The sequence below is a fragment of the Schistocerca cancellata genome, chromosome 7 (genome assembly GCF_023864275.1).
Source record: "Schistocerca cancellata isolate TAMUIC-IGC-003103 chromosome 7, iqSchCanc2.1, whole genome shotgun sequence".
NCBI lineage: Eukaryota > Metazoa > Arthropoda > Insecta > Orthoptera > Acrididae > Schistocerca > Schistocerca cancellata.
Window position 1 is genome coordinate 224,866,181 of NC_064632.1, and position 22,598 is coordinate 224,888,778.

The following is a 22,598-nucleotide window of genomic DNA, read 5'->3' on the forward strand; positions in this document are numbered from 1 at the left end:
CACTCATAGATTTCCAAAAATGTTCATTGAGGGGTGTAGGGTCAGTTCAAGCTACTGTACGACTTCGGAAAGGAAAGAGAAAGGTACTGTTTACGCAGAAGCAGATTAAAGTTTCTCTATGAATCTTGACATATCCTATACCTTGCAGTTTTATAAATTCTGTTTTACCATCATAGTGTGCATGCCTGTAAGGAGACATAGCCCAAAAATTATAAAGTAATTAAAAGCTTGATTAATAAGAGATGCTGGAGACTCAGAGTATTAGGGAATTTTAGCACAATTTATTACAATATGTTATTGGTGAAGATAATATGGAATTATTTATTGCCCAAATTTGGACTGTTCAGATTTATCAAATTCTGATCAATGATGGAGGCTCTAGCCAGACAGCCATTAACAGTCTATTTAACAGCTTACAGAATGTTGTAAGTTCCTGGACAAATAGGTAGTGGTATAAAAATACATCCACATAAATGAGTTTCAAGTAATGAAATTAAACTATTTATAAAATTAATGTAAATTATGAAATAGTCTGTCAGTGGAAACAAAAACAACTAATATCTGTGGAAAAAGACAAATTATCTAATCCGCCTATGTCACCTAAAATACTGCATACTGTTTCAAAAGGTAGCATTCATTTACATTGTCATTACCATCTGTGCTGAGTTCTGCCTCCTGGGAATGGGTACTGGCGAGTCCATCTGCCTCTTTGTAAAATTATCACAGAATACTCTTGCAAATTCTATGCTATTATAATGCAGGTCAAATACTTTTGCGATTGACAGTCAGGAGCAGAGTAAGTGACACTACTGTGACCAATGGCACTCTGTCCTCAAGATTGCAGGCATTTGTACTGAATGGACAACAGAAAGAGCAGATGGAATTCAGTTATGATTGTTTGAATGTTTCTCATGATTGATCAGGGTGCTCAAGTGCCATTTATAAAGTTATTGTGTGATTTCCTGTCTTTTCTTGACTAATAAGCAACAGAGGCTCCCTTTAAAAACCCTGGACACAGGAATAAACCTATTCACCAAATGAGGAGGTATTAAGTAATATATGCCTCATACATGGTTCCCTACTCTTTGTAGATTACTAGCTGAGAAACTCTATCTTGTCTGCATATTTATTTATTCCAATCTTCTGTTAGTATTTTCAACTCCATCCTCTCTCCTCCTTCCTCCTCTCTCTGTCATCTCCTCCTTCCTCTCATCTGCAGCTCATGGTCTAGTAGCTAGCATTGCTGCCTCTGGATCATGGTGTCCTGGATTCAATTCCCAGCTGTGTTGGGGATTTTCTCTGCCCGGGGACTGGGTTTTTGTGTTGTGCTCATCATTTCATCATCATCATTATCATTTGTGACAGTGGCAAGATTGGACTGTGTAAAAACTGGGACTTGTACGGGCACTGATGACCACTCAGATGAGCACCCCAAAAACAAAACATCATCATCATCATCATCATCATCATCATCATCATCATCATCATCCTTCCTCTATTTATCCACCTCCACCTCCCCTCTTCACCCCCTCTATCTCTCTCTCTTTCTCTCTGTCTCTCCATGTCCCCTGTCTCCGCCCATCTTCTCCTACCACTCTCTCTGTCCTTAGACCCTCCCCTCTGTCTGTCCTCTTCCTCCTAACCCCACCCTGTCCGTCTTCTGCCTCCCCTCTCAGGTAAATAAAATGTGTTCCAAATTTTGCTGAAATTGATCCAGAAACTTAGGAGGAATTGCTGAACATATGTGTTCGTGACATTTGGGGGAAGTCAAATGAAAACTGAACACCGACCAAAACGGAACTGTGGAATGATTCCATTCAAAAGTAATCGCCACACACTTTAAGTCATTTATCCCACTGGGAGATGAGATGATCAATTCTGTTGATGATGGATCCACAACTGCACCCTCTCTTGCACTTTCTCATCTGACTGATACCAACATCCAAGCATGTCTTCCTTTCTTCAGCTTGCCAAAGATGTGAACATCGCATTGTGAAAGATCCAGGCCGTGTTGCAGTGTTTCCCAACCAAATTGCCTTTGTCAGTGTGTAAGCGGGTGTTATCATGCTACGAGATGATTCCATCCGACAGCATTCGGACAGCCCAAGGGCAAATGACAAAGCCAACAGTGTAAACATCCCACATCTTCCCCACAAAAGAAATCCAAAGCTATTCACAAAAGTTCCAGAATGATCATGATGACCTTCTCCTTCAACTCCAATGGCCGTCTGCTCATCAAGTTCCTCGAATATGGACAACAATTAATGCGAAGCACAATGAGGGCATTTTACAGAAACTGTGACGTGTCATAAAGTCGAATCTGTGGTGTCACCGCCAGACACCACACTTGCTAGGTGGTAGCCTTTAAATCGGCCGCGGTCCGCTAGTATACGTCGGACCCGCGTGACGCCACTGTCAGTGATTGCAGACCGAGCGCCGCCACACGGCAGGTCTAGAGACACTTCCTAGCACTCGCCCCAGTGGTACAGCTGACTTTGCTAGCGATGGTTCACTGACAAATTAAGCTCTCATTTGCCGAGACGATAGTTAGCATAGCCTTCAGCTACGTCATTTGCTACGACCTAGCAAGGTGCCATTATCATTTGCTATTTATCTTGTGATGCATGTACCGCCAGACCGATGTTCACCAATTATGGATTAAAGTTAAGTATTCCAGCAGCTCCGTACTTTTCTTGATAGTATAATTACTTTACCTGTTCCAGACCTCACGCCAGCCTGCGTGAGCTTAAACGCGTGCCTTTTGGCTTCCTCCAAACCCCGTGAATTGGCTCCTGCCAATTCACAACAGAAACACCCAGGAATCTTGCCAGATGGAATCATCCTGTTGCATGATAACACTTGCCCCCAGACCACCAGTCAGACAAAGACAATGCTTCAGCAGTTTGATTGGGAAACACTGCAGCATTCTCTATACAGCCCGGATCTTTCACCATGTGGTTTTCACATCTTTGGTGACCTGAAGAAGGACTTGCATGGACATCAGTTTCAGCCAGATGAAGAAGTACAAGAATGGGTACTGTTGTGGATCCGCCAGCGGCCAGCCGCGTTCTACAAACCATGAATTGATCGTCTTGTCTCCCATTGGGATAATTGTCTTAATGCATGTGGTGATTACTTTTGAATAGAACTGTTCTATGTTTCTGTTGTGGCAGGTGTTCAATTTACATTTGACTACCCCTTATATATTACACACTGATATGTCTGATTCTCTGCAGAAGTACCAAAGTCAACTGACTACAGGAAATAAACACAAGAAAGTCAGTTTCAAAAATTTTTTCTCTGCCACTCCTCATCCACAGCCCCGCTTCTTGTGGTAGAGTGGAATCTTACTCTCACAGCATTTTTATACAAGTAACAAGTCATTTCCCAAAGGGCAGTATTTAGGGTGTGTGACGCCCATGTGCAGTAATTTATTTTACACCCCCCTTTCCTAAAGTTCAGCATTGCTATTCTTTTACGAACTACCTTACAATAACACTGTGCAATCATTAACATGAATTTTAAATTTAACAATGTATTTAAATAACATATAGTACAAAGCACATGTGCAAGTTCAGTACTCAAATACAATAAAATAAATACTGTAGTTCAATAGCCCCTTTTACAGAAAAATTGCCACGGAAACATCAAATTTGGACACAATATATGGTAAAAATCAAAGAAAATCACTATCCTATACCAAAATTAGCTCACTTAAATGTGAAATTTAATCAGTCCAACATACTTGTTACAATCCCATTCAACTGACCTGTTCCAAAAGGCAGTGAACTTAAATAAATGAATTACATACTTTAATTTTAAGCTGAGAACCATGTGGAATGATATTGTTTTGTGTACGACACCATCATAACCACAAATGGATGAAGAATTCTTGAGCGTATTTTTGTTCTGTTGTTGCAACTACAAAAATGCATTTTTTTTTTACCAGACGCATTTTGCTTTATTGAGGTAAAGCATTATCAGTGGTCTGTAATTAAGTTAATGACATTTTGATTTGCTTTTAAATTGAATGAAGAATTGTTTAACGTGCTACATGCAAGATCTTGTAGGATAATCAGTTATGTGGAGGGCTGTTTTTTTATTTTATTTATTTATTTATTTGCTTCTCTTGACTACATATTATGCAACCAGTGTACACATAATATAGGACAAGTCAATTGGTGCAATTACAGTAGTACGTGAACATTTATACATCACATTGCACAGACATTTGTTTATTTAACAAGAACAATTACTAGCATGCAGTATTATAGCCTGCATTATGCCAAAAACAGTTTAAGTGACTGTTTAAAATAGTAGAATAAGTGATAGTGCATATTTTTATGCTACTGATATCTTTGTCTTACTGTAGCCTGCAAGATTAATGTGCTTGTACATGCAAGATGTTATACAGGTGGACTCACAGTAAAACACAAGTTTAATGACAGGTAGAAATGTTTGTCAACATTTTGCCAGCGAATTACTGAATGATAATGCAATGCACATTAAAATTATACTTCAAAAAATAATTTTTTGATGACAGCATTCTGCCACCCCCAAAATTTTGCCACCCTGTGTAGTGCACATGTTTGCACATGCTTAAATATGGCACAGCATGTACCTAACAGCTTTGCCTGAAATTGCTCCAGGTGTTCCTAAGCTATTCATGAATGTCACACCTTTTCATTTTTATCCCTGTGTTATGTAGGTAGGTCTTAAACCCACAGTGCTGCTTTCCACATAGTAAGTACTGGTAAATGCTTGATTCTTTAAATAATCAAATCCCCTTGTATAAAACAGCCTCAGACTACTGATTACATTGCAAATGAGTTAACTTCTTAAATATATGACGCTAAGTGAGAAAAAGTTTAGGAAATGTTTGAAATTATGTTTAAAGTGTGTTGGGAGTCACTAAATGCTCTTATTATCAAGCACTGGATGAGTATAGTCTGAGTAATTTGCATTCTGTTTTAAGAAAACATAGTTTTTCATGCATCTTACTGTTAATGATGTTATATATCCTCAACTATGTGGTGTAAAATGATTTAGACATATATGTGGACATTGTCTGTAAAATGTTTATTGAATGGAATTATTAGTTAAGAAGTAATACTTTGAAACATCATCCCTGATGAAATTAAAACATTGTGCCTGATGCAGCAGTATTACTGCAAGAGTAGCAAAAATATATTATGTGATAAACTTTTTTCCTTCAATCATTTTGTGAGGGTCTCACTGAGAAAATTTTTTGTGAAAGGTTGAAATTATGTGCGACGTTTGTTGAAAGTTGCTAAGTGCTCTCATTCTCAGATACTGGATGAATATGTTCTGGATATTTGCATACAGTGTGTTTTACTTATTTCCCAGCCCCATTTCCACCTATCTGAGAGGCAAGTTATTCCGTCCCCCAGAGAGCTGCTTTTTAGGTGGCAAGTAATAGGTGTGCCAAGTTTGGTTGAAATGAATCCAGTTGTTGAGAAGGAGATATGGAACATACATTTTTATAATACGAGGTGCGTTTTTTAAGTACGTACCGTTTTGAAATTAAAAAAATACGTGGTAAGATATCTCAATAATTTTATTTTTACATGGAACCCTGTATCTTAATCTATGCACTGACGCCATTACAGTCTGATTCCTCCTTGTTTACTTTGTGTACTGAGTGTTTAAGATGCCTCCAATAATCGTGAGTCCCGCCGACTGTGAAGTACGGGTTGTTATAAGATTTCTTAATGCTAAAGGCCTAAAAGTGATCCATATTCATCATGAGATCTGTGCAGTTTACAGAGAAAACATTATGAGTGGTGGAATTGTAAGAAAGTAGGGTGAGAGCATTTAAAGATGGCCTCACAAATGCGCATGACGAACAACGGAGTGGACGTCCTTCGGTCGTTAATGGAAGTTTGGTGCAGGAAGTGGACAATAAGGTGAGAGAAAACAGATGCTTTACTATTTCCTCCTTGTGGGATGACTTTCCTAATGTTTCTCGGAGTGTTTTGTATGGCATTGTGACCGAGCACTTGAATTACCGAAAATTGTGCGCACCATTGGGTACCGAAAGTGTTGACGGATGTGCACAAAACCAAACATTTAGACAGCATTTTGAGCGGTACCACAACAACGGTGATGATTTCTTAAGCCAAATTGTTACAGGCGATGAAACATGGGTGGCCTACGTCACGCCAGAATCAAAGCAACAGTCCATGGAAGTTGAGCAAGGACATCATTTTGCTGCAAGACAATGCCTGTCTGCATGTGGTGAAGCAGACCAAAGAAACTCTAGATCATCCTCCATACAGCCCCGATCTTGCGCCCAGTGACTATCATATGTTCCTGCACTTGAAGAAACACCTGTGCGGTCAGCGTCTTCAAGACGATGACAAAGTGAAAACAGTGGTGATGCAGTGGTTAACAAGTCAAGTGGCAGACTTCTATGAGGAGGGTATTCAAAAACTGGTACAATGTTATGACAAGTGCCTCAACATTGATGGAAATTATGTAGAAGAGTAGATTAAGGTACAGGCTTTCATGTAAAAATAAAATTATTGAGATATCTTAGCACGTCTTTTTTTAATTTCACAACAGTACTTACTTTAAAAACATGCATTGTATATGAGATATAAATATTTAGCTCGTATTTAAACAGCTTGTCAGAAGTGTAATTACTGGTGACAATTAGGGTATTATTATTAGTGCTGGAACTAAAAAATTCCAGACGCTACTGTATTTGTAGCTAAACAGGTATACTATGGACAGATTAACAAGTTAACATTAGAAGAGCAGCATTTTAGTTGAAGTTGGTAACTCTTCCATCTCTAGAATAGCTCACTCATATAATGCCTGTTTTGATCACTAATAGCAAATCCAGGAATATATGATTTTAGTGGCATAAACAATACTTATGTTGAAACTTCTTGGCAGATTAAAACTGGGTGCCAGCCTGAGACTCCATCTTGGGACCTTTGCCTTACATGGGCAAGTGTTCTACCATATGAGCTATCCAAGCACGACTCATGCCGTGTCCTCACAGCTTTACGTCCGCCAATACCTCGTCTCCTACCTTCCAAACTTCACAACAGCTCTCCTGCGAAACTTGCACAACTAGCACTCCTGGAGAAAGGATATTGCAAAGACATGGCTTTGCCACAGCCTAGGAGATGTTTTCAGAATGAGCACTTGCTCACAAAAGGCAAAGGCCCCGAGTTTGTCTCCATCTGTCACACAGTTTTAATCTGCCAGTAAGTTTCATAACAGTACACACTCCAATACAGTGTGAAAATTTCATTCTGGAATACTAATGTTAATGTGGTAATAAACAGTGATGAGTGATTTGTTTAAAGTAAGTCAGTTACAAATGTTTTCTTGCTGTATTACTAACTCCTCCCATATAGATGGTGAGTGTCATTCATGATGAACTTTATGGAATTCTCAGTTTACTGTGCTATATTTGTTTTTAGATTAGTCTCCTTAATTTAATCTTTCCTGTTTTTGTGGATTATTTGAAGTATACGTTTATGCAATTCTGCAATTAACAAATTAACAGATAAATAAATTTTACTTTCTTCAATTATACATGTGAACAACACTTAGAGGCTTCTTCAGTATCATATAAGATAATGCATTACTGATATTCATTTCATGGAGGTCAAACCCAACAAGTCCCCAGTATGTGACAATTGGAGATGCCTCTTCTCTTGGTCCCTTCAGTGCTTCACGTCCCACAAGATTTGCAATTCATGGGTGGCTAGCTAGTGAGGACAACTTAGTGGCAATACGTAATGGTAAGTAGTATTTTTAAACAGAATCAGATAAACATAGAAAAGTGCTTCTTGTTATCAGTAGGCACAAGATGTACACAAAAACAAAAGCTGGCCATAATGCTAGTGTAAATGTCCAACAGTTATATGGATATACATTGTATCAGTTAAAACATTTTTATTTTTTTGATCTGAAAGCCTTATGCCAATTTCAAATTAGAGTCCATTTAATGGTAATCATAAAAGGTACGAAAATATATTTATTTAAATGCCAGAAATGATTATGTAAAATGAGCCCATTAAATTTTAAGTAACCAAATTTTTATTTAACATTGTTTAATATTCTTAATTTGTGTCTGATTAAGAGACATGATACAATAATCCTATCTCCCTACTGTCAAAAGTTGTATTAGTGTTGGAAATGCAATCAATATGAACCTCAGAGATGACTGTGCACTTTTACGATGTGTGAGGAATGTATTGACATTGTTGGCCTGAAAATATCAGGATGTTTCAAGCATTTTATGTACATCTGCAGGCTTTTGTGGTCATTGGCACTGAAGTTAAAGTCTTCTGGGTTATTAGGCTGCGTCATGTTTCTTCTAAAATGTTTGACGTTTCGACCCCTCTGCTGGGATCTTTTCATGTCCACTACTGGTAGAACACTGTCAGAGACGAGTGTTGCATCCACTTATAAAGGGAGAGTTTTCTGGCGTTCGTACTGGAGAAGTGATAGTATTGGTTAAAATTCATATGGCTACCATTGGTGGGCTATAGTCATAGGCTAATATTCCCACTCTGATGCAGAAGAAGGGACGCTGGTAGCTCATTTCCTGTGGAAACCATTGGCAGTCCATCACCATTGGACAGAAAGGCACTATTCCACACTTATGCTGGAGAAGGGTTATTGGTTGAAATGCCTGCTACCACTGCTGGTTGGTCATCATCAGTGGCATCAAGATCACTAACAATATCAGTATTTCTTAAGACTGTTTTACTTATTATATAAGTTGCCAGTAATTATTTTTTCAAGTATGAGCATTAACATATGAAACTTTGCCATGGAAGTTACAGGTTGTGAATGTGATAATTAGCTTTCTTTTTTGAGAAGGTGTTGCAGGTAGCACTTGCAATGCATTCAGAACTGCTTCATCACTCTATAAAAAAATGGTTGTTAGAAATAAGCAGTACATCTACATCTATGTCAGACTCCACAATTGACCATACAGTGTGTAGCAGAGGGTACTTATGGTACCACTAACTGATCCTCCTTTCCCTGTTCCACTGGCAAATGGTGGAGGGGGAGAAAGGTTGTCGGTAAGCCTCCATATTAGCTCTAATTTCTCAGATTTTCACATTGCAGTCATATCATAAGATGTATGTGGGGGGAAGAAATTTGTTGTCCAACTTTTGTCAGAAAGTACTCTCTTGAAATTTCAGCAGTAAACCTCCTATGCATTGTGCAACACTTTTATGCCGACCAAATTAATAATTCTGACATGAAATGATCACTCTTTGTTGAATCTTCTCTCTCTCTCTCTCTGTCTTTCTCTCTCTCTCTCTCTCTTTCTCTGTCCCTTTTATCAGTCTTACCTGGTAAGGGTCCCAGATTTATGAACAATATCCAACAATCTGTCACACAAGTGCCTTGTAAGCCACTCCTTTCATGAATGAGCTACATTTCCTTAAGATTCTTCCTATAAATCTCAGTGTTGTGTCTGCTTTTCCTACTATTTGTTTTACATTTTCTTTTCCTATGTATTTGCAGTATGTTACATTTGTTTACACTCATTGTTAACTGCCAGAGACTCGACTATTTATCAATGCTGTGTAGATCATTCTGCAAATCAATACTGGCTTTTGACAGTGCTACTTTCTTGTAGACAATTGCATAATCTGCAAACAGTGGTTAAAAAACTTCTGATGGTTTCTAATAGAAAATTTATATACACTATAAATAGTAACAATCCCATCTCACTTCCTTGGGATTTTACAGAAATTATCTTTAGATGTGTTAACTTTGTTATGTTAACAGTGGCTTTTTGAATTCAATCTGCAAGGAAGTATTGAATCCAGTTGCAAATCTGATCTGATATTCAGTAAGCTTGTAATTTTTTTCACAAAATTGCAGTGCATAACTGTGTCAAATGCCTTTCCGAAGTGAAGGAACATGGCGCTATTGTCTATGATGATGTGACTCTCATGGAGGAACAGAACATGCTGAGTCACAAGATCTCTGTTTATGGAATTGATGTTGATTTTTATATAGGAAATTATCATTTTCCAAACTGTCATAATTCTCGAGCATAAAACATGTTCCATAATTCTATAACAGATTGCTGTCCACAATACAGGAATATAATTATGTGCATTTGTCCTATGATCATTCTTGAAAATGGAAACAATCTGTACTTTTTCCAGTGAGTAGGTACTCTTTGTTGCTCCAGTGAACTACAATAAACTGCTGCTGGAAGTGGAGCAAGTTCACATAATCTTTGTAGGATCTTAGAAGTATGTTTAGTTCATGATTTAATACAATGCCCTAAATATCATTTATCTTTCATCATGAAGTTTGGTTAGGCACTAATGTTGATAATGGCGTGGTGAAGGAGGGATGCATGGAAGAGGACATGGAGTACTGGCTAATAGCTGATTACGTTCATGGGTTATGGTCACAGAAACAATGGGAATCACTGTTCTGCATATATCAGTTGATGGAAAGTGTTTGCTAATGCTGCACAGACACAATTTGCAACCTCTGTTTACTGCTTACATACTCTTGAAATGAGAGGTTGTTTGAGAAGAAAATCCATCTACTTTTTTTTTTTAAGAACACACAAATTTTATTAGGTGAATACTGTATTATTTACAAACTGTCTGATTTTAGTTACACAATAAATCACACAAATTTAAAGGTTGTCAATTCAATTAAATACCTAGGGGCTATAGTTATGAACAATTTAAATTGGAATCATTGCATATTTGCATGTTGTGGAGAGGACATTATTGGTAGAACTCTTAGAAGATGCAACAAATCAATTAAAGAGACTGCTGCACTATACTTGTCTGTCCTCTTCTGGCATATTGCTGTGTAGCATGGGATCCTTAGGATCCTTACCAGATAGGAGTGATGGAGGACATGTAGGAAGTTCAAACAAGAGCAGCACATTTTGTACTATTGTGAAATAGTTGAGAGAGTGTCATGAATATGGTACAAGTGTTGGGTTGGCAGTCACTGGGGAAGCCGTTTTTCATTGCTGTGAGATATTTCCATGAAATTTCAAACACTAGTTTTTTCCTCTGAATGTAAAAATATTTTATTGCCTCCTAACTATGTTTGGAGAAAAGACCTCAGTTCTCACACAGAAACATTTAAATGTTTATTTTTTCCACATGCTATTTGAGAGTCAAATGCCCAAAAAATAGTTTGAAAGAAGTTCTATGAAACCTCTGCCAAGCGCTAAAATAAGTGTGAACTGCAGAGTAGTCATGTAGATAGTAGACGTAGAAACAATGATCCAACCATTATGACTCTATGTGGGCCATGATAGAAATAGTTGCTCACAATGATCCTCTTCCTGCAAATACCAGAGAGCCTGGGTGAGGTATAAACTTTATCCCCAAATATTTATTCAGTTGTATACAGTGCAGCAATGGCTCTATAGTTACATGGTAAGAATCTGCAGTTTCTCATTACAGAAAGGTAATATATGACATTAGACCAATATCCAGCAATATTGGTCATCTCTCAACGAACACTGCTTATTAAAATGTTGTATGTGATAGAGCTATGTTGCATCAAAAGACAGCCTTGGGAAGGGAGATAGATAGTACTATACTCCAAAGAAAACAAAGAGTGCAGATAATAGAAATCCAACTATTGTATTAAATTTGTTACTGTCACTCATAAGCCTTTTCTTTTAACTTGCAAAAAATTGTTAGAAGTCAAACAAAACCTGTAATTCTACACTGTATTTGCAAATGAATCTGTATAAATAAAATAAATAATTATTGTATCAAAATAACTAGTTTTTTGTGCACAGTAGAATTTGCTTGAGATGCGTATTTGGAACTGAAGGGCTTGCAGTACTAAACTTAATATAATTTGTTGCAACTTTTTTAAAGTAAAGAGCTATATATGAAACATGGAAGAGAATACAAATTACACTACTTTCAAATAGGAGAGAACTGCTCATGATGGCAGTGTTAAACCTTTTTTATTCGGAAGATGAAATAAAAAATGACAGATATATTTAATGTGATGGGGGAAGTCCACTCATTTTATGCTAGACATGCACAGGTATCTTGACATCAATATTACACCACTTTCAAGTAGGAGAGAACTGCTCATGATGGCAGTGTTAAACCTTTTTTATTCGGAAGATGAAATAAAAAATTAAATGATATATTTAATGTGATGGGGGAAGTCCACTCATTTTATGCTAGACAAGCACAGGTATCTTGACATCAATATGTATGGTAATATGTAATATATCTACAAGCATGTGTTACACCTTCTCGCCACTTGTTATGACAGATGGCCACTTCTTACGGCTTCTGCACGACTTGTTATGGCCGTTTGTTACTTGTTAGCAGCAGACACAGTGGCTGTGCCAAAGACTAAGACAGCGTGGAGTTTTACAATTATTTATTGAACTTTCTTTACAATTTCTCCCTCATCATCGCTGCCCAGCCCTGTGGATCCCTCCGCCTGGCTGCTGCTGTGTAGATTCTCCGACAATGCGTGCAACGCGCACCGCTGATCGCACTAGGCCACCAGTGCTCCGCTGAAACCAGGATGCCCTGTGGTTGAGGTGAACTCATTGCCACTCGGAGCTGCGTCATCATGAGGTCAGCTGCTGACGCCTGCTGCACCGGCAGCTGGGAAGCCGTCAGTCGCGATGTCCACGAGCTCCCGTCATCATGGACGGACCACGCGTAGTGGGGCCGGGTTGCCGTGAGGTCCGGGCGTCAGTCCCTGGCGGCCCCTGTGACCAAGACCGCACTGCGGCCGGTCCTGCTGGAAGTTCTCGCTGTAGTTAGTCAGCCATGGTGCTGACCGAACCCGGGCCAACCTCCAGAGCTGAAGTTGACATCTGGCGGCAAACAGATGACTCCTGCGAGCTGGAACAGACTTCCGGATTCGTCACCTACGAAGATTGAACATTCGGACTTGGACCGTGTCCATCCTCAGATCTGAACTGCTTCCTAATGGCTTCTGTCTGTTGCTGCCTGTGCTTCACTATTTATATCCAGCAGGAGGACATTTTTTACACTCGGTGGTAGCTTTTGTTATTACTCCCACAGTACATTGCAGCGTAACTTAGCGTGCTGGCCTCACTTCTCCTTACTCAGCACTCTCTTCAGTCTGTGTGTGTCCTTGCATCAGCCTGTTGGTAGCAGCTGCTGTCAGCAAGGCTATCTGTACTAGCTTACTTTGCAATGCTTAAATCGCCAGCATGCCTCTGTTTTGGCATTCTCCACTGCATGAAGCAATGCTTACTACATGTGGCCGCAACACATGTAAAGTGGGCTTGCTCACTTTATCTTCTATATGTGTGCTATTTGACTGACTGGACAGTGACATTGCTGTCTCAAAGTGTCATCACAGAACTCTGAAATAAATAACGCATTGTGCATATAAACAGGAAAAATAAACATAGCTAACTGAAACATGTCAAACATATGCTACTAATTAATATTAACTCTCTAACAGTATAGTATTTCATAAAGTTAACTTTGTTCCACGTTTTAGATATCCCTCTTGGCAGGTTCCATAGAGTGCTATTCATGTAACGTAATATAATGTACAAGAATGAGAGTTAAATCTGTTCTGTGAACTTTATTTCATGGATTCAGAAATGTGGTATTTTATGGATTAGCAATGCAGTTATTTTCAATATTTTTCCTTGAAAATTATGAAGAACATGGAATTTACAACTTCTTAGTTGTAAAATAGTTTCTCTATTGTTTTGATTTAGAATTTGTGCCTTACAGGTTGGATACAGGCTGGAGATTACAATGTAATAATGGTGGATTGGAGAGGACCAGCAAGCAATATTTTGTATGTACCAGCTCGTAATGCAGTGCCAGAGGTTGGTCAGATAGTTGCACGTTTCATTGACTTTCTGGTGCAGCAGGGTGCTAATGCTGGTAATATGGAAGTTGCTGGTCACAGTCTGGGAGCACATGTTGCAGGAATAGCTGGAAACAGAGCTGCTGCAACAATTGGAAGAATAATTGGTAAATATTCTAGTGTCCAAAGAGTGTCATGTCAAAGTTTTGACTACTATTCCAGAATAAATGGAGGCATATGTTTACTTATAGTTCAAGTCCCTTATACCTACTGATACTCATAGGACACACTTGTGAATCTCATGTTTCTACATTTCTTTAAGTGTCCAGCTGCAGTTGAAAATTTTAAAAGAATTTGATAGAGCCTGAAAAATCTGTTTATCACTCCTCATACATAAATATCATACCAGCTTCAAACAATGGAAAATCCAGGGTGGAATGTAACAGTATTATGAAAAGGAAAGTTGCTACTCACCATATAGTTACGAAGCTGAGCCGCAAACAGGCACAACAAAAAGACTCTCACAGTTAAAGCTTTCAGCCATAAAGCCTTCATCAACAATGGACACACATATGTGCGCGCACATGACTGCAGTCTCCACCAGTGGTTTCAGTTGCCTGAGACTGCAGTCATGTGTGTGACTTGGATTGTGTGTGTGTGTGTGTGTGTGTGTGTGTGTGTGTGTGTGTGTGTGTGTGTGTGTGTGACATCTCCGCTATATGGTGAGCAGCAGCTTTCCATCTCATAGTATTGTTTCATACCAGCTTCATGTATTTTCATAGCTCAACAGGTTGTAAGCAATTATTAGTCAACATCCTGATTATCAAAATATTTCCACCTTAAGTTTGACAGTATCGGTACCTTAAAAAAATTCTGTATCTTGTGTTTTAGAAATGTCTTTTGGAAACTGAAGTGTTATCTGTCTGTATTTATCACCTTGTTACAATTACTGATAGTCAAGTTTGGGTTTCTTGTGTTGCTCTATTGACTGATTATGATGCACCAGAACTGTGATGGATGATTACACTGAGGTGACAAAAGTTGTGTGATATCTCCTAATATTGTGTCAGACCTGCTTTTTCCCAGTGTAGTGCAGCAACTCAACATGGTATGGGGTCTGCTTCACACTCAAACTCTACTGTCAGCTCTTACCAACCAAAATTGGGACTCATCTGACCAGGCCATGGTTTTCCAGTCATCTAGGGTCCATCTGATATGGACACGAGCCCAGGAGAAATGCAGCAGGTGATGTCATGCTGTTAGCAAAGGCACTCACATCGGTCATCTGTTGCCATAGACCAAAAATGCCAAATTTCGCCACAGTGTCCTAAGGGATATGTTCATTTTACGTCCCACATTGATTCCTGTAGTTATATCATGCAGTGTTGCTTACATGTTAGCACAGACAACTCTTCACAAACAGTACTGCACTCGGTCATTAAGTGAAGGCTGTTGGTAACTGTGTTACTCCTGGTGAGAGATAATGCCTGAATTTTAGTATTTTTGGCACACCCTTGGCATGTGAATCTTAGAATACTGAATTCCCTAATGACTTTCAGAATGGAATGTCCCATGTGTTTAGTTCCAGTTTCTGAACCAAGTGTTGTTAGATCTGTATAAATTTCAGTGTCAGTTGTGGCTTCAAGAGAAATACCAAGAGTTCTTCACTGGCAGTTGTGACTTCATAGAAATCTACCAAGGAGAAACACCAATAGTTCAAGTTCAATTCTTATAGTAACAGAGTACCACATGAAACATGACAATAAAGGCCCTTACACAGCTCCTAACAGTGTTTTGTTGATACACAGTTGGCCATTGAAATTGCAGCAACACGAAGACAGCATGCAATAAACATATAACTGAACGACGGAAAGTGTGTGTGTGTGTGTATTGGTGTGTGTGTGTGTGTGTGTGTGTGTGTGTGTGTGTGTGTGTGTGTGATGTCTAATTCTGATGAAGGCCCTTTTTGGCTAAAAGCTTATCCATTTGACAGTCTTTTTGTTGTGTCTATCTGTGACTCAGCATCTTGGGTATATGGTGAGTAAATATAAAATTGGCGTGCTTGGATATGCAAATTACTAACATTCGCACAAAGTAGGTAGGAATAAAGTCATCTACATGCTGCATATATGGAAAGATTTTGCGGGAGGTGTCTATAAGTCAAAAAATACATTTGAAATGTCTTTAAAAAAAGAAAATTCTGTTTTGCTCCATGTAAGAATTAGAAACATCTACTAGCATATCCTGGAATTTGAAGATTCCAAACTATCATTCTGCAGTATTGCTGCTCATGATGATTGTGATACCACAACCGTTATGTGAATGTGGAATCACTGGGTTCAGGAAGGCCATAGTCAGCAAGACAAGTATTCACAGGGACAGTGCAGTGACATCTGGAGCACCACTGAGTGTCAGCATGGTAACTGTTGTTGCAGCTTTCATTGCTGTGGCAGCAGAGAGAGGCACACTGACTGGTGCACCCAGTGGCAACACTGGACTCAAGAGCAGCATCACATCATCTTTTCAAACATGTTGCAGTTCTGCATTCAGCATCACAATCGACATATCCATGTGTGGAGGATACAAGGAGAATGGACATTGTCATATTGCATTTGTGATAATCATAAGGCCCCAGTACCTGCCACGGTGGTATGGGGTGCTATGGGCACACTACATGGCCATCTCTGGTTCTCATAGCCAGTAATTTGGACAGCAGACATTACACTTCTGATAGGACTGGTGGCTGTGTCCTATGTTCCACATCTCTGTGAAATTATCTTGCAAGACCATTTGCTCACCATGATGTCCTGACCCACTGCAATACAGTGGGTATTCCACTGTTGCCATGGCCCCCTTAGTATCTAGATCTCTCTCCCACAGAAAACATTTGGTCAATGGTTGCCAAGAGACTGGCAAGCCACCTCTAAGACTGATAAACTCTGGAATGGGCATGAGATCACATACAAGTTGTGATCAATAAGTAATGGGAATTTTTTAATTTCGTGGGCTTTATACTTTTGATTTTCAAGATTTTCAAAATTTTTATCTTTATGGCACACACTCTCCCGATGTATGTTTGCATTTTCAGCTATTTTGAATATTTAGCTCATTTTTGATAGTTGGAAAGTTTATACGTGTTTTCAGGTGCTCAGTGAATTTTTACTTTGGAAAAAGATGGAGTAAATTATATGCATTAAATTTGTTTGAAAAATGGAATAAAGCACAGTACTGCATTCAAAATGTTGACTGTGGCTTTTGGCAAATGTCCTATGAGTAAAACTAGAGTTTATGAGTGATAACATTTCCAAGAGGCTTGAGAGTACATGAAGACGATGACGGCCCTAGATGCCCTAGCGCATCAATTAATGATGACAATTTGGAAGAAATATAGAAAATGATTCTGGAAAATGATTGAATCACCATCAGTGAGGTAAATGATGATGTTGGCATCAGGATGTTTGCGCATGAAATGTGTAGTAGCAAAGTTTTTTCCGAAATTGTTGAATTTTGACCAAATACGATCTCAAACATATGTGTCAACAATGATCCAGAACTTCTAAAGAAGGTTTTAATGAGTAACAAAACATGGGTTTATGGGTATGACATGGAAGTCAGGGCCCAATTTTCCCAATGGTAGCTGCCTGAAGAGACAAATCTGAAAAAAATTCGACAAGTTTGATCACATGTGTAGGTACTTCTCACTGTGCAATGGGATAGCGCATCATGAGTTCGCACCTTGTGGTTATATTGGCAATAAGTTATCGATCAATTGCTTGAAGCAGTCTGAAGACAATGACCAAAGTTGTGGCAAAACCACTCATGGAAATTGCATCATGATAATGATTCCGCTCATACATCAAAGCTTGTTTGTAATATTTTGGCAAAAAACAAAACCATTATGTTGACTTAGCCACTGTATTTGCCAGACATTGCCCCTCTGACATCTTTCTATCCAAAAATTAAGAGATCGCTGAAAGGATGTCATTTTGCCAGTATTGTTGAAATAAAAACAGAACTGCTGAAGGAGCTGAACACTATAAATCCATAATGACTAGTGCTTTCCAGAAGGGCTTCCAAGGTTGGAAAAAGTAGTGGGACAAGTGCATTATATCTGAGGGGAATTATGTGGAAGGGGACAAAGTTGATGTTGATGAGTAAATAAAGATTCTTTAAGAAAAACAAACTTTTTGACCATGCCTTGTACCAATATCTTTCACCCAGATTCAACTTGATGCAAGGCCTAGTCAGATTAGAGCCATTGTTGATGTCAGAGTTGGTAGCTTTTTGTATTAAATTCATCATCTTGTATAGTCCCAACAAATTATTCAAACTGCAATTTAGATGCACAGTAAGTACGATTTTGTTATTTGCTTTCCTTCCTGGTGTTGAAATTCTGATGGACAGCCGTACATTTACAACAATAAATTAATGGGCAGCAGCTCATTTGTGATTAATTTAATAACAATAGCATATGCTGACCAAGTGGAACAAAATGTGGACCAATGCAGGAAGGTGCTGACTGCACAATATGACATGAATATTCCATGTATTTTGTCCCTCATAAGTGGGCTCTGTAACCTATTCGAGTTGGTCATATACATAAAAATGCATTGAATGCCTATAGCTGTTGAGCCTAACAGGTGCAGAAGAACAAAATACTTATTATTATATCTTTCTGTAGCATGGAAATTATACAGCTATTGGTATGAGTTATCATTAAAACAGCATGTGTGTGCCACCCACAAAAGCCATGGAACTGTATAGTGTGAATTTAGAAATGACAATAAATACAGAATAAATAATTCAATATTGTAGTGGTTTGTGGAAAGTACAATGTGCATTCTTCATTGGTATAAAAATATTTGCATTTCTTTGTGTGTTATCATATTACATAGGCTATGTAATTAACAAAAAAAATAATCATTACATTTTTTTCATTTGGCTTTCATCAGCTATGGATCCTGCAGCACTACTGTTTGGAAGCACAGCAGCAGCAGATCGTGTTGATTCATCAGATGCAGCATTTGTTGAGGTCATCCACACCTCAACCTTGGGGTGGGCTGATCCACTTGGTCACGCAGACTTTTTTCCGAATGGTGGTACATTTCAGGAAGGCTGTTCTGCTGTTGATTTGGGTGAGGCACTTTCAGTATTTCCCCAAATGTTTTATTAAATTGTGAATACATTTTCTCTAGCTAATATGAGGGTCTCCTGAAAAGTAATGCCTCCAAGTTTTTTATGTGAAGACTCTTAAAGCTTTTTCAATAAAACATTCTACGTTTATATTCTTTATGTCTGCATATTTATTTCTCAACATAGTCATCCTGGCAGTGAACACATTTCTCCCAACAAGAGACCAGTCTGTTGATACCATCACTGTAGAATGTTTGACATAGTTGATGGAACCACAACCTCACCTTTGCTTTCACTGCTTCATCACTATCAAACTAAAGACCTTGAAATTGTTCTTTAAGTTTTTGAAACGGATGAAAATCAAACAAGGCCAAGTTGCGACTGTATGGAAGATAACCGATGATGGTGAACCCTAGGTGTCAGATTGTTGCAGATGTCACAGCACTTGTGTGTGGTCTGGCATGATCATGCAGAAGGAGAGGGTGCCACATTTGTGGATGAACTCCTCTGCAGTTAGAAACTCAATTACGGCATGCTGTTTCTCATGCACCGACAAAATTACATTACACACTGCCATGTTATAAGCTACAGTTCAGAGCCTTCTAATGGCAGAGTGCTATAAATATGTGGAGGTTAAGAATAAAGAGAGAGAATTTTAATAATGTTTGTTTTATTCTAAAAGTTTTGAAGAGTTTTGGAGGCATTACTTTTCATCACACCCTCGTAGATTTTAAGAAACAATTTGCATGTTACTATTTTGAAACCAGTGTTGCCTGCAAGTAGGGTACCAGAAACATGCTGTCAGTAACATCAGCATCCACTAACATGTACTAGAACTGCAACAGTAAGGAGGATATAAATCTGGAATGAACTTTGTGCAATAGATCAGGCATGTTATAGCAATTAAATCATTCTGATTTCAGAATTGTGTGCGATCTCTGGCAAGTAAGAGAGGTGGTACAGCAATCTATGTCAAAAAAAATCTTAGCTACAAAAGCCTCACAAAGTACAATAATATGCAAATAGAAACAGACTTTGAATTCTCCTTAATTATCTTAACAGACTATAACCTATTGATACTGAATGTATATAGAGCCCCTGATGGGAACATCCAAGCCTTCAATCACTCCCTCAAAGCACTACTCACAAAAATTCACTCACTAAACAAAAATCTATTAATAAGATGGAGATTTTAATATTGACTTCCTCACACCTGGAAAAAACAAAGATGAATTGTTGAATATTACAAATTCATTCAACTTATCCCCAACTGAAAACACACCAACCAGAATCACAAAAAATTGAAAAATAGCTCTAGATCAGATTTTCATAAACACAGACAAACTACACCACTCAATCGAAGTCATCAGAACAGGTTACAGTGACCATGAATCCCAAATACTAGTGGCGAATTTAAATTACACAAGACAATATCCCACAAAAACTAAAATGCAAAGGCAATTCAATGATGATAATATGAGGCTTTTTAACTATCTGTTAAGGGCTGAAAACTGGGCAGAGGTCTATAAAGAAAATGATGTAAACTACATATTTAATTCCTTCCATGAAACATTTCTCCACCACTTCAACACTGCATTTCCACTGAAATCCAGAAAAATCAGAAACAAACACACAAACTCATGGGTAACAAAAGGGATAAGGAACTCCAGCCAAAAAAAGCCTGACTTAAAAAATCACATTAAACACCATGAAGTCGATGATCAGTTCAGGTCATATTGTAAGACCTATTTTGCAGTCTACAGAAAAGTAATCCAACAAGCAAAAAAATTATACAATGATAAATTTATAAAGGAATCTAACAATAAAATGAAAGGCTTGTAGACAGTTGTAAAAAATGAAACAAACAGTAAGCAGTGTGTTATAAACAAAACATTAAAACTAAACCTAAATGATGAAGTCACATCAGATCCACACAAAATAGTAAATAGTTTTAATGACTATTTTAGCAAAATAGCAGAAAACCTGATAAAGAAAAACTGCCACAGACCAAATACTCAGCACCAAACACTAATGGAAACCATACCAGTACAGGCATCAATGTTTCTTCACAACGTCTCCAATACCGAAGTACTTACAGCTATAAAAGAACTAAAGAATAAGTACTCCAGTGGCAGTGACAACATTCCTGATTTAATCGTGAAGAAATGTGGAGAATCCGTTGTAGAACCCCTAACCCACATAATAAATGCACCCTTTACAAATGGAGTTTTCCCTGACTTACTAAAGACTTCTAAAATTACCCCACTTCACAAAAAGGGCCCTAAAAATGATGTATCCAATTATAGGCCCATAGCACAACTCAGCTCATTCTCAAAAATATTTGATAAATTATTTTACACCAGACTGAAAGACTTTAGAAATAAACTATCCTCATTAACAAAACACCAGCATGGTTTTAGAAAACAAAAGACACTACCACAGCTATTTATGAGTGTCTCAACAAAATTTTAAAAGCACTGGATAATAAGGAAATCTCTACTGGTATCTTTTTAGATTTATCCAAAGCCTTTGATGTAATTGATCATACCATACCCCTTAAGAAGCTAGCAAATGAAGGTATATGAGGAACTGCAAACAAATAGTTAGAATCTTACCTGTCAAACAGATTACAAAAAGTTGAAATTAATTTTGAAAAAAAGAATGCAACCACCCATCAATGTACTGTCCTCTCCTCTGACACAATGCCTATTAGATATGGTGTGCCACAAGGCTCAATCCTGGGACCCATACTGTTTCTGCTATGCATTGATGCCAGAAGCATGAAGCTTGCTACAGGACATATCACACTATTTGCTGATGACACGAGTATACTAATAACAGGTACTGATACAGAGGACCACAACCAAAAAATTAAACTGCTTATGTCATCACTCAGCAAATGGTTCAACGAGAACAAACTGATTATAAATATACAGAAAACAACATACATCAACTTCAGACTTTCATCCAAAAAACAAGAAATACCCAATGTGATTCTAAATAAACAAGACCTTACGTGTGGGGATGCTGTCAAGTTTCTTGGCATATGGCTTCAAGAAAATCACACAAATTATATCTCAAAAAAGCTATCAACTTTCTGTTACATTTTAAGGATACTCAAAAAATCAGTCACAAAATCTGTTCTCATAAATGTATATTATGCTTACTTCCACTCTACATTACAGTATGGAATCATATTTTGGGGGAACTGAACTAGGGGTGGATATATTTTCAAAATACAAAAAAAGGCAATACACATAATATGTAACCTAAGACATAACAAATCATGTAGACAACATTTCAAAACAAATGGCATTATGACACCACCCTCTGCTTACATTTATAATGTCGTCTCATTTGTCAAGTCATACCTATTAAACAATGACTGCACATTAAAATTCAATGGAGATATTCATAACTATGCAACAAGGCAGCAATCTGACCTACATATGATTCAGTCCAAAGCTACCTGCTACCAAAAAAGTGTTTTAAATGTTAGGATACAAATGTATAATAATTTACCATATGAAATCAAAGCAACAAAGAACCCAAGAGCATTAATACATAAGTCAAAAAAATATCTCTTGGACCAATGCTTTTATGCAGTTTATCATTTTTTTTTGAAAGAGGTT

The 22,598-nt window shown here is 38.0% G+C and overlaps 1 protein-coding gene across 2 annotated transcripts in view; it reads left to right on the forward strand.

The window, feature by feature from the left end:
- LOC126092173 (lipase member H-like) overlaps window positions 1–22,598 on the forward strand; it is a 57,182-nt gene that overhangs the window by 28,519 nt on the left and 6,065 nt on the right. For both annotated transcript variants that reach the window (XM_049907648.1, XM_049907649.1), the window contains exons 3-5: window positions 7,645–7,781; window positions 13,755–14,000; window positions 18,786–18,968. In XM_049907648.1, coding sequence (XP_049763605.1) covers window positions 7,645–7,781; window positions 13,755–14,000; window positions 18,786–18,968 — 566 coding nt within the window. The remainder of the gene's footprint in view (window positions 1–7,644; window positions 7,782–13,754; window positions 14,001–18,785; window positions 18,969–22,598) is intronic.